Source organism: Oncorhynchus keta, chromosome 7, assembly GCF_023373465.1.
Source record: "Oncorhynchus keta strain PuntledgeMale-10-30-2019 chromosome 7, Oket_V2, whole genome shotgun sequence".
NCBI lineage: Eukaryota > Metazoa > Chordata > Actinopteri > Salmoniformes > Salmonidae > Oncorhynchus > Oncorhynchus keta.
This window is the reverse complement of record NC_068427.1, coordinates 27,655,685-27,668,109: the sequence shown is the minus strand read 5'-3', so window position 1 is coordinate 27,668,109 and position 12,425 is coordinate 27,655,685. Positions and strand designations below refer to the sequence as shown.

The following is a 12,425-nucleotide window of genomic DNA, read 5'->3' as shown; positions in this document are numbered from 1 at the left end:
GAAAGTCTGTGTTGCCCAGCAACAGCCCCAAAACATCACTGCTCTAGAGGAGATCTGCATGGAGGAATGGGCCAAAATACCAGCAACAGTGTGTGAAAACCTTGTGAAGACTTACAGAAAACGTTTGACCTCTGTCATTGCCAACAAAGGGTATATAACAAAGTATTGAGATAAACTTTTGTTATTGACCAAATACATATTTTCCACCATAATTTGCAAATAAATTCATTAAAAATCATACAATGTGATTTTCTGGATTTTTTTTCTAGTTTTGTCTGTCATAGTTGAAGTGTACCTATGATGAAAATTACAGGCCTCTCTCATATTTTTAAGTGGGAGAACTTGAACAATTGGTGGCTGACTAAATACTTTTTTTTGTATATCACATTGAAAAACGTTAGAGAAGCTCTACTACCCCCTTTCTCTGACCCCTTTTCAGAACAGATTATTATGATGTGTAGCCTATCAAGCTTTAGTTAATCCCCTATTTTTGTTGTTGTTTTAAAAAAATGATTATTTATTTTTGGTTTGCCCACTAGCGCTCTGTTTGTCTTGTTGGGTGTATGATTTTCTATTAGATATTGAAGTGAGTCAGTGGCTGCGTTCGTTCTGATGTTTTGTAACAGTGGTCTTTCGACTGGTCAGACCAGATCCTGTGCCAGTGTTTAGGGGGGGGGGGGATCTGGGTTTGGCTGACGCAGCCCATTATCACCAGGTGGGATACAGAATGTGTCTGATATTGTATTGTAGGATAAAATAATATTGTATAGAGTGTGGCTATTTTAAATGCATTATAGTATTGTACTGTGGTGTGGTTGTTTAATGTATGTTTGGGTATTTCATGTGTCTTAATGCTTATATTCCAAAGTACAGCTACCCTAGATTTGTGTAGGGACTATATCTTGTGGAATGATGAAATAGTATGAGTACATTCATCAAAATAATGTTTGTAATTAAAATATGTCAATCATTATTTGAATATATTGGTAACTGTTGGCAATTCACAAAATATGATTTTGATTCCCATGATTCTATTAATTAAGTGATACTGCCTGAGAAGCTGATGTTTGGAGGATATACTGGCACTGTTTGCCAGCCCTTGACTTCGTCTCAGGCCTGACACCCGTACCAATGTCTCGTCCAAACACTGGCCTCTGAGGGCATTATTCCTTAATGAATATAATAATGGGAGTCAAAATAATAATATGTGAATTGCAAACAGTACAAGGAAAACATGGAGCTGTAGCCTTCCTTTCTAATTGTGTCCCTACAAAACTCATTTAGTCGATATTCAAGTTGATTTGGACAATTATGGGACATTGCAACACAATAGATGCAGGTAGTCAGCCTGAAGTGAACACCTGTAAAGATAAGCTATATAGTCTATTGGCTCTATAAAATTCTCATTACATGTTGAAAGTAATTTCCCCCCAAAACCTTCCCAATTAAATGTTGACTGCAAAGTTGGCCTACCTGGCAGAATGATATGACGATTTGTATCAAACGGGTGCACATTTGCTTTGCACACTCCAGCATCATATGTGCAGTACAAAAACCTGACAGAAACACAGCTAGTCTAACACAAATGTACTGTGAATAAAACTGGAAGAGCTCAGTGACTTTCAACGTGGCACCGTCGTAGGATGCCACCTTTCCAACAAGTCAGTTTGTGAAATTTCTGCCATGCTAGAGCTGCGGAAAGGTCTAGGAGCAACATTGGCTCAGCCTCAAAATGGTAGGCTACACATGCTCACAAAGTCAGAGCAAATATACAGTTTCTGTTGGCTATGTAATTTCTGGGGTTATCCAAGGGCTTTTGATTCAGTGAAGATCTTTCCATAATGAGAATAAGTTCAGGGGTTCCCTCCTTCTGTTTGAGTGTGCTGGTGTTGTTTCAGGTGCCATGGCTGAGAGATTTGCTCTTCACACTCTGAGCAATGGTTAGGTTTCTCTCGTGATTTGTCAAGGTGCCTGATCTAGTGAATCTCTTCTCAAACACCTGATAAAGATAAGGTTTTATGTGAGCCCTATTCCCATCCGAATGGGTTTTTTGCTGTCTTTTAAGAACATAATCCTAAGAAATTTGTATCATACAGAGTGCTGTTGTGAGGTCTCTCTCCTGAGTAAGCTGGTAGGCTATACTCTTTGGTTTCTTGGTTTAACATTTCTCACCCTTGTGGATGTCCTTGGTTGTTTTTGTGTTTCTGATGCAGAGAACCTCTTTCCAAGGTTCCGGTTATCATTAGGGATCTCTGCTGTGAGAGTGGATATCAACAGCTATGAGGCCACTTATCCTCTCCTCTTTTCCTTCAAAGCACTGATCAGTGCAGATGAAGGGGTGGAGACAAGGGCTCCGTTCCAGAGCTTAGACGTTGCAGACACATCTTCTAAAGCCTGGGTAGGTATTTTAAGTATCAGCGAACCACATCATATGTTATAGCAATTTGTCAGTTTATGACACAGTCAATGACCTTGGCACGCAAACATTGGTTGTTGCATTACATTGTCTTAGCTGTGGAACCTGGCCAAGGAGAGGACAGATTTAGGCAATTGAGATAGAGCAACATTTCCCTCATCTAATCTAATCGACTGCAGTGCACAGCCACACTAAATACACATTAGGGCAGGGAAGTGTTTTCGTTCCTTAGATTGCCTTCTGTCCAATGACCACAAGGTGGCAGGATGCAATCAAAAATCAGATGAGCCTGTTCAGTGCTGTCCTCTCTGTTGGGATTTCGTATCTAAGATAGAGGGATAGAGAAGAAGAGAGAGGGGGGAACGAGAGAGACAACAAAACAGTTGAAGGAAGAAAGGAGAAGGAAGGAGTAAGAGTAGAAATGAAGAGAGAAGGCAACAGTAACCTATATAACCTTTGACCCACTGAGATCCCCACCAGGGAGAGAGAGAGAGAGAGAGATGTAAATGTAATGTTGTTTTCGTTGCTTATATGCTTTTGCGTAGCAGTTCTCAATGAAAGATAATGTTTTTGTATACTTTTGGTATACTTCTCGAGAAACAGTACTTCCTGTGAAAGGCAATATGGAACAGACAATTCTTAGCAGGAGATGTGGAATTTAGTGTCAGGATAATCCAAACATATGTACCCCATGCTACTTCCATTTTTCTACAGATTGCTGTTAACACTGTCAATACAGCTCATTTTTGCAACCTCATCCCCAAATCAGATGACTTCCACTATGAGTCAAATGGGTGGGTTTTATGTTTTTTACGTAATGATGCGTTGTTATAAGAGGGTCTTGATGAGGATCTCAGGGGTGTTGTCTGTCACTTTGGAGTAACATGGAGACATCAGTAGAAAGAGGAGAGGATCACATCAGCTCGTTCTACCAGAGTAACCCACTGCTTGACTTGGACATGAAACTGAGCAGGACGGACATGTACACCTTCCAGAGCAGCGGTAAGCAGGGGTGGACCTGGGGGTCACAGGGGCAACATTTTAACACCTAAGTTCTTCTTGCACCAAAGACCTGGTAATTCAACAGTAGTGAGCTATTTGTGTGATTTGTCTTATATTCCACCCCTGGTGCTAGGGGCCTATGTGGCCTTTCTTATTTCAAAGTATGTTCTTTACCCAATTCACTTTGAATTGGTGCAAAGTGTTATCTGTGGTAGTTCAGTTGGTAGAGCATGAGGCTTTGGATAAAACTGTCTGGATCTATTATATTATTACATCATAAAGTGACTTGGAAGATCTTCAATACAGTGCATGGTAATTTATTGTAACTACATTCAAACTCTTAAGGGAGATAATCGTTGTGAGAACATAACTGGGAGGGATAAGATTGCTATGGTACACACAATTTCAAAGTGCTGGTGGAGAATGAAACAGAAGTAGAAGTACTGTCTGTGCACTGCAAAAAAGAACCAGTCTAGCCAAAGAGATTTTACCATGTGCAGAGACCGATGACAGCACTGAGTTCTAACTTTATATTAGTTGGCCAGACGCACCTGCTGTGGCAACCTACAGTAGATGAGTGCGATTAACCAAGCTCAACAGCCTGACTTTCTACACTGAGGCAGAAATAGAGAAATGGCCAGAAGAGAGCAGCCATGTCTGTGGATTTGTTGAGATCATTTCTCCATATTCCAAGGGATGCATTTATCTGAATTCTAAATCCCTACCTGTAATCCCTACCCCTTGACAGACCAAGAATTGGATAAGTTTAAGCAATATGATTGATTGTATTCTTTTGTGTAGCAGTTTTCAATGAAAGATAACGTTTTTGTATACTTTTGGTATACTTCTCGAGAAAGAGTACTTCCTGTGAAAGGCAATGAACAGACATTCTTAGCAGGATATGTAGAATTTAGTGTCAGGATAATCCAAACGTATGTACCCCATGCTACTTCCCTTTTTCTACAGATTGCTGTTAACACTGTCAATACAGCTCATTTTTGCAACCTCATCCCCAAATCAGATGACTTCCACTATGAGTCAAATGGGTGGGTTTTATGTTTTTTACGTAATGATGCGTTGTTATAAGAGGGTCTTGATGAGGATCTCAGGGGTGTTGTCTGTCACTTTGGAGTAACATGGAGACATCAGTAGAAAGAGGAGAGGATCACATCAGCTCGTTCTACCAGAGTAACCCACTGCTTGACTTGGACATGTGCTTAGGGGAGTAGGTGATAGTGGCCCATTTGGAATGTAGCATAAATGTTGTTTGTGTTCATGTCAACATGTTTCAGATCTAAAACCAGCCAAGGCCAGAGGAGCACAGCGATGTCTGAATGTTATTGTCGTTTACCTCGTCCTTCTGACTGCACTGAATATCTTCCTCCTTTACAAAGGTACATCATGTCCAAAATGGTTTGGTTTTATGTCCAAAATGGTTCAAGCACATTTGTCTAACGTAAAGGAGAAACTAGATTTCCCATTATATCCTGAACTGTATTAGTGACACTATTTGTATGTCTCTGTGCACCTCTCCCCCAGTCATTTCGATGGAGTCTAGTTGTTTCTCCTCCTCTGGCTCCAGGACAACGATGCTGACCGACATCCACATCCCCCTGGGGATGAACCAGGAGGAGGACCTCCGTACACTGGCCAGGAACACCAGCCTGGAGTCCAACTCTCTCAGAGGAGACCTGGGGAGGTTACAGACCCAGGTCAGCAGCCTATGTGGGGAGGATGGACAGCTTGGCCAACTGAGGACAGACCTGGGTGTGATCAATGCCAGCACCACTCTCCTTCAGGACACAGTGAAAACACTCAGATTCCTCAAAGGTAGCTACTGTAAGAAATGGCAGGATGTCCAGGTTGATAGATTTGACGTTTTATATAAAATATGGTTACACATGGACGTAGGTATACACCCATATTTTGACATTATGCTTTGCAAAGTATAAAATACAAGAGTGTCAGGCTCTGTCGCAGCCGGCCGCGACCGGGAGGTCCATAGGGCGACGCACAATTGGCCTAGCGTCGTCCGGGTTAGGGAGGGCTTGGCCGGTAGGGATGTCCTTGTCTCATCGCGCACCAGCGACTCCTGTGGCGGGCCGGGTGCGGTGCGTGCTAACCAGGTCGCCAGGTGCACGGTGTTTCCTCCGACATATCGGTGCGGCTGGCTTCCAGGTTGGATGCGCACTGTGTTAAGAAGCAGTGCGGCTTGGTTGGGTTGTGTTTCGGAGGATGCATGGCTTTCGACCTTCGTCTCTCCCGAGCCCGTACGGGAGTTGTAGCGATGAGACAAGATAGTAACTACTAACAATTGGATATCACGAAATTGGGGAGAAAAGGGGGTAAAATTCAAAATAAAAATAAAAATACAAGAGTGTATCTGGTGTAATAATGCAGGTTATTTTTGCACTGCAGCTTCACCAGGCCCACAGGGACCTATTGGTAAGTCCCCTCATCCTTAGTGCAAAATCAACAACCACAGAAGAGAGTAAGAGAGCTATCAATGCCCCTTACACCACAAGCTTGTAATTCCCATGTCATTTGATGCTATGGTTTCCCTAGGTCCACCTGGTGCGAGGGGGGCAACTGGTGTGAGGGGGGAGAAGGGAGACACAGGTGAGTCCACCTAAAGCGCTACATTGCTCCATTGTAGTGGCATCACCGTGTCACTGCAACAACCAATGTTAGCTCAGCACCAATCTAACTCTACCACACATTGGAGGGTTGTAGGAGAGGAAATATGTAGCATTAGCATTTAGCTTCTCATCTGTCCAGTAATGAAGAACTGATGACCTGTCATCTCCAGATCAGAGAAAGTGAAGGATGAATGATCTGCCTGCCTCTCCATTTCATAATAACCCACTGCTTAGTCAATGCATTTACCCCTGGATGAAGTCTCAATCAGGAATGGACTTTCACACAAGCTAACATATTATCATTAGAGTCTGAGCCAGGCGTTTTCCAATAGGTCGTCCTACCAAAATGCCATCCTTCATCACACTATAGAGTGGATGCTAACTACTCCCGTTTAGTAAGCAGGCAGACAGTTTCAGTCAGCTAACATGGATAAGTGCCTTTTTTTGAGGCAATGATTGTATTTTTCACAATAACATAATTCATCAAAGAAAAAGTAAGAATCCATCAGACTCAATATCAATAATGTTTCATAAAGACCTTTCTCTGTCAAGTGATCTGTGACCATTCTATGTAAAGCTGATTTGATGTAATTCGTAATTCACTCAGTAACATTTAATGTTTGCTTTTGTATATAAGTAGATAGTGAAAGGGTTACTGTGTTCCACGTGAGACAGTAGATAGTGAGAGGGTTACTGTGTGTTCCAGGTGAGACAGTAGATAGTGTGAGGGTTACTGTGTGTTCCAGGTGAGACAGTAGATAGTGTGAGGGTTACTGTGTGTTCCACGTGAGACAGTAGATAGGGAGAGGGTTACTGTGTGTTCCAGGTGAGACAGTAGATAGTGAGAGGGTTACTGTGTTCCAGGTGAGACAGTAGATAGTGAGAGGGTTACTGTGTGTTCCAGGTGAGACAGTAGATAGTGTGAGGGTTACTGTGTGTTCCAGGTGAGACCGTAGATAGTGAGAGGGTTACTGTGTGTTCCACGTGAGACAGTAGTTAGTGAGAGGGTTACTGTGTGTTTCAGGTGAGACAGTAGATAGTGAGAGGGTTACTGTGTTCCAGGTGAGACAGTAGATAGTGAGAGGGTTACTGTGTGTTCCAGGTGAGACAGTAGATACTGAAAGGGTTACTGTGTTCCAGGTGAGACAGTAGATAGTGAGAGGGTTACTGTGTGTTCCAGGTGAGACAGTAGATAGTGAGAGGGTTAATGTGTGTTCCAGGTGAGACAGGACAAAAAGGAGACCCTGGAGTTGATGGCCAGACTGGTGCGAAGGGAAATCCAGGGGAACCAGGACCCAAAGGTGATTCACCTTACTCCTACTGATATCAAAGCTTAACCTCAATCTAAATCCCAATAGGAATTACTGATCTTTTATGTCATAACAATGCATTTAGTAGTCTGTGGTTCTTAATGCTCATATACACCGGCTCACACAGAGTTCACTTGTGGTTATATCACTATTTATCTCCATTCAGTACCGCAACTCTATAACATGTCAATGTTTCAGGTGAAGATGGTGCCACTGGACCACAAGGACCAGCTGGTGCACCCGGTAAGTCCATTATTACTAACATAGAACCAGTCCAGTAGTACTAACATTGTATAGAACTCAAGCAGTAGAGTTGTGGAGAACATGGTGGATAAGTTGACTGTTTACCACAACAATTACCCATGCATCAACACTAACTTTATACAGCTCCCTAGTGGACAGGCTGGGAATATTTCACCATAGTTTGGTTGAAGTACTGTGGTATTAGTGAGCTCTTTTAGTCTAAGAGAGGCTAGATGGAGGCTAGATTAATTATTGACAGTTTCACAGGGGCCGGGTCTGCAGGTGGAGTAGGCTAATTGTGTCAGGAATACTGAATATTCCCCCCTTTTCCTTCTGACTCCGCCTCTCTCCCCCGCTCTCACCCCATCTGTCACAGAGTAAATGTGTGTCGTGCACTTGATGTCCCACAGCCCAATCAAAATAAATATGCTCTTGATTCATATTTGATTGGCTGAACTTGCTCCAGGACTTTGCTTTTTTTATAGCTGAAAAACTAGCCCTGACTCTTCAAAAGCTTTTGAGGGGTGACATTAATGCATTTTAAAAAGTGTAGGTTAGATGGTTAAAGCTACTGTTGCTGATGCCCAGGCAGATACTATTCTTTCTCTCCATGAAAGGAAATTTATATTTTTACTTAATCGCCCTCACTGTTAATAGTCTTAACAGCCTGGTGAGCACAATGATCTATTCCCTTCCGCCCTTGAATAGGTAGGACTCCTGACAATACACTCAAACTCCACTTTTGGGGTTAACAGTCATAAATATAAATATTCCACACTAAATGTATATTTTATATTATCCTATATTATGACTTATCATAAATATGATGTCATCATGACTTGCTCAAATTAACTTGTGATCTTTTCATCCAGTAGTTCCATTTCCATTTCAGCCTTCTCAGTTTCTGTTCCTGTTGTCACATTAATACGGAAACCATATCAGCAGATCGTGATTGTGAAATCTGTCCATTTTATGTCCTCTGAATTGAAATTAGAAGTGCTGAGTGAATGCATTCTTTAAACAAAGGTAGTTTGGAGTTCTGCTTGCTTTAGCACAAATACAGTACATTTTTCTTAACATAGCCACTTCACAACAAGTAGCCACTGCTATGGTGCCGGAGAAAATGTATATGATGTATAAAAGGGTTGAAGTTCCCCTGTGTTTTAATGTGCATGTATTTGATTGTCTTTAGTGGATAGTCTGTTTGTGTGTGTGTGTGTGTGTGTGTGTGTGTGTGTGTGTGTGTGTGTGTGTGTGTGTGTGTGTGTGTGTGTGTGTGTGTGTGTGTGTATATATATATACAGTAACTCTGACTATGTGTCATACAGACAGTGCAGCCACTAATTGTTCAGGATCCCCTGGGCTGCCAGGACCACAGGGACCAAAGGGGGATATGGGACACATTGGTGAGTCTGCATGGGCTTAAATGGATACTTCGGGATTTTGGCAATGAGGCCCTTTATCTACTTCCCCAGAGTCAGATGAACTTGTGGATACCATTTTTATGTCTCTGTGTCCAGTATGAAGTAAGTTGTGGTAGATGCGTGAGCCATTGCTAACTAGCATTAGTGCAATGACTGGAAGTCTATCACAATGGCTGGAATAGCATGCTAGCAGATACCCATAGATTTTCTGTCATGCTCGTTATCATTGGCTCGCAAAACTAACTCTAACTTCCTTCGTACTGTACACAGAGATATACTTCTCTGTGCATATTTGCATATTTGAAGTGCTTACTTCTAAACAACCTATTTTTTTACTATTCAACAACAAGCTGAACCTGGTCTACTCTTTACTCTTGTTGCCACCTCTAACCTTTATCTTCCAACCTCTTCACAGGTTTACCAGGGATATCAGGCCAGAATGGAACCAAAGGGGACACTGGTAAATAACTGTTGATGTTTAACTGTTTCATGAGGCCAAGCATGAGGTTGCCTTTACATGTTAGTGTGTGTGTGACTGGATGCAAATCTTTTCCGATTTTAGCATTTCCGTGTTTACTGTACTGTATAGCCTCCACATTGTAGAGCGAGTGTGACATAGTGTGCTGTGAATCTTCCAGGAGTTCAGGGGCGTGATGGAGTAAAAGGGGCCCGTGGTCTGAAGGGTGACACAGGGCCGACAGGAGAGCCTGGACCCATAGGACCTGAAGGTGAATTTCACCCTGTCTCTGCGCTAAAGGAGCCTCATAATTTGTGCTGAAGCAAGCAGGGGCATGATAGAGTAAAATCCCCTCCTTCAAATGACTGATTACAAGAACGACAGGTTATGTAGATTGTCTACATTTTCCCATCTTTATTATATTCTCCTAACGTTAGGTGCTATTATAATCATGAAGTGTCATGTATGACTTTTTGTACAAATCTGTAGCTCTTGTTCTTCTTCCCGCAGGACCAAGAGGACCTGCTGGTGTTAATGGAACAAGAGGACTTGCTGGTGTGTGCGTCTGTGTGTGTGTGCGTGCATGCGTGATGGCGTGTGAGTGTGTTTAATTTGTGTGTTTGTGCATCCGTGCGGGATTGTGTGTGAGTGTGTGTGTGTTTAATTTTAACTTCTGCATGTCCTAGGTCTTCCAGGGTTGCAGGGAAGTCCTGGAAGTCAAGGTCCACATGGAGAAAAGGGTGAAAGAGCAGCTGGACCAGGTAAGTGTGTGGACCTATGGAGCCACACACACACACACACACACACACACACACACACACACACACACACACACACACACACACACACACACACACACACACACACACACACACACACACACACACACACACACACACATGTGCTGGTGTGCATTTGTTTACGTAAAATATATACTGTATGTAAATATGATATGTATTCATTTAACTGAATATTCATGTGAATAATCATTGGACTATGGGCCTGGAATACAGTACAGTTCATTTTCAATCATTTGCATGTATAAGGTATTTTCAAATGTCTCTCTCTCTGGTGACAGCGAATGTGCGTATTGTTGGTGGGGGTACTCGTGGGAGAGTGGAGGTGATGTGGTTGGCGCAGTGGGGTACGGTGTGTGACGACAGCTTCGACACGGTGGATGGGACGGTGCTCTGCAAGACGCTGGGGTACCAAAGAGCCTCTGCAGTCTTCACGGCAAGCCCCGGTGAGTCCAAGAACCTTATCACTTCCATAGATCCTTCATTTGGTTTTGTCTGTTTGTTCCTACTGAGGATGTATAGAGATCCTTTCCTGGTTGAGTTCTGTTTTACTCTATATATATTCATGAATTCCTCATTGTTCATTGTTGAATCTCCTGGACTTGGCCTGTGGATTCTGTTGTGATTCTTTTAGGAGTGGGTAAGATCTGGTTGGATGACCTGCGCTGCACAGGCACAGAGGCCAGTGTGTTTGACTGCCCCCACAATGGCATGGGCATCAACAATTGTCAACACAATGAGGACGCTGGGGTGCAGTGTGTGTGAGTGTGTCCTGGATCCAAAAGAGAGACTCCTGGACTCCATCAAAAAGACTGGAGGAGAGATGCATAGAGAGAGAGACACACACACATATACACACACACACTTGATGCATCTACTTTGTCCCATCTTATTAAAACAACATTAATAGGCATTTCAATAAACATGGCATTTAACTAACATGAAGCTAACTTATAATCATATAATAGTACCCTGGATGAAAGTTTATACAGAAAACAACATTAATAGGCATTTCAATAAACATGGCATTTAACTAACATGAAGCTAACTTATAATAATATAATAGTACCCGGGAAGAAAGTTTATACAGAAAAAAACTGAATGGCATTTTGTAAACCAGTTTCATCAGTTTGAAGTAAAACAGTGAAAAATCAGACAAAATGAGTCAGATGCTGTTTGTTTAAATGTTGTGAAATGCTGTGTGACATCTACTTTCGCCTCTTGATCCCAAATCTCCACCCACTCACCATCACCCTCCTACACATACACACATACACACAAACACACCAAGGCATCATTCTGCTTAGGCAAGCATGGTTAAAGGTCCGTCTGAAGGACAAGCACCTCCTTCCTGACAGACATACAGAATTGGGGTCAACACTTCTATATGACACAGCCAGTCAGTCATATTACATTAGATAAAGTGAAGTTAAGGGACCAAAATAACTTGAGTGTAAATATTATCTCGGGCTGGTGTCCAAATGATTAAATAAATGTATCCAAGCACATTTGGGTCCTGTGATCTAGACAATGGCTAATAGGTTGTGACATGCAGCTTTTCACTTTGCAATAAGAAACTATTCAGTGTGAAACAAAATGTTTCACATTCAACATATGCCAAAACTTTCATTTGCTGCCCAGTTAAACAATGTCTTGTGAAAATGAAATGGACTGTATTGTAGAATGAGGTGCTCTTAGTGTAAGACAGAAACAGCCACCTGCTTTCAGGGGAGCGACAGAGCATTTGATTCACAGCTCATTCGTCTACGACCATTCCCTTTCAGGGGACGCGAACCTGAGTCACTTCCTTAGGCACCACCATCATCCCTCCTATAAGTGGCTCGCTTCTCTCCTCATCCTTCCATCTCTCCATCCATATGCCGGGGGACCAGGCATATTAAAACACAAAGTGCTGATTATCATTCAGCAGTCTTGTCTCTGTCTCTCCCGGGACTCCTGCTCTCAGCAAAGCTGGGAAATAAACATGAGGGGGTCTGTCTCCCTCGTTCATTAGCCAGTCGAAACCGGGGTCGCCCCGGCCCGTTCCCTGACCCCTGAACCACCGAATGTATTTGAGGTCTGGTGCAGATAAATAAATGATAGGAACGGAGGGAGGGAGGAAGGAAGGGAGAGAGGG

The 12,425-nt window shown here is 42.6% G+C and overlaps 1 protein-coding gene across 2 annotated transcripts; it reads left to right on the top strand.

Moving 5' to 3' along the window:
* The first annotated feature begins 3,249 nt into the window (after window positions 1-3,249).
* On the top strand, window positions 3,250-11,796 carry LOC118386265 (macrophage receptor MARCO-like). Of its 2 annotated transcripts, none has more exons than XM_035773871.2 (14): window positions 3,250-3,418; window positions 4,711-4,812; window positions 4,958-5,248; window positions 5,837-5,863; window positions 5,984-6,037; window positions 7,278-7,358; window positions 7,566-7,610; window positions 8,939-9,016; window positions 9,450-9,494; window positions 9,673-9,762; window positions 10,002-10,046; window positions 10,178-10,252; window positions 10,570-10,734; window positions 10,923-11,796. In XM_035773871.2, exons 1-14 carry the CDS (start codon window positions 3,301-3,303, stop codon window positions 11,051-11,053), a joined length of 1,347 nt encoding a protein of 448 aa, XP_035629764.1. In that variant the 5' UTR covers window positions 3,250-3,300; the 3' UTR covers window positions 11,054-11,796. The 2 variants fall into 2 exon arrangements, with proteins under 2 accessions (XP_035629764.1, XP_052378334.1); XM_052522374.1 differs by lacking the exon at window positions 3,250-3,418 and adding an exon at window positions 4,437-4,464.
* The last annotated feature ends 629 nt before the right edge of the window (window positions 11,797-12,425 follow it).

Coding starts and splice junctions, on each gene's coding strand:
- LOC118386265 (XM_035773871.2), top strand. CDS start 3,301: ATGGAGACATCAGTAGAAAGAGGAGAGGATCACATCAGCTCGTTCTAC. Junction 3,419..4,710: donor GTACACCTTCCAGAGCAGCG/GTAAGCAGGGGT, acceptor AACATGTTTCAG/ATCTAAAACCAGCCAAGGCC. Junction 9,017..9,449: donor GGGGGATATGGGACACATTG/GTGAGTCTGCAT, acceptor ACCTCTTCACAG/GTTTACCAGGGATATCAGGC.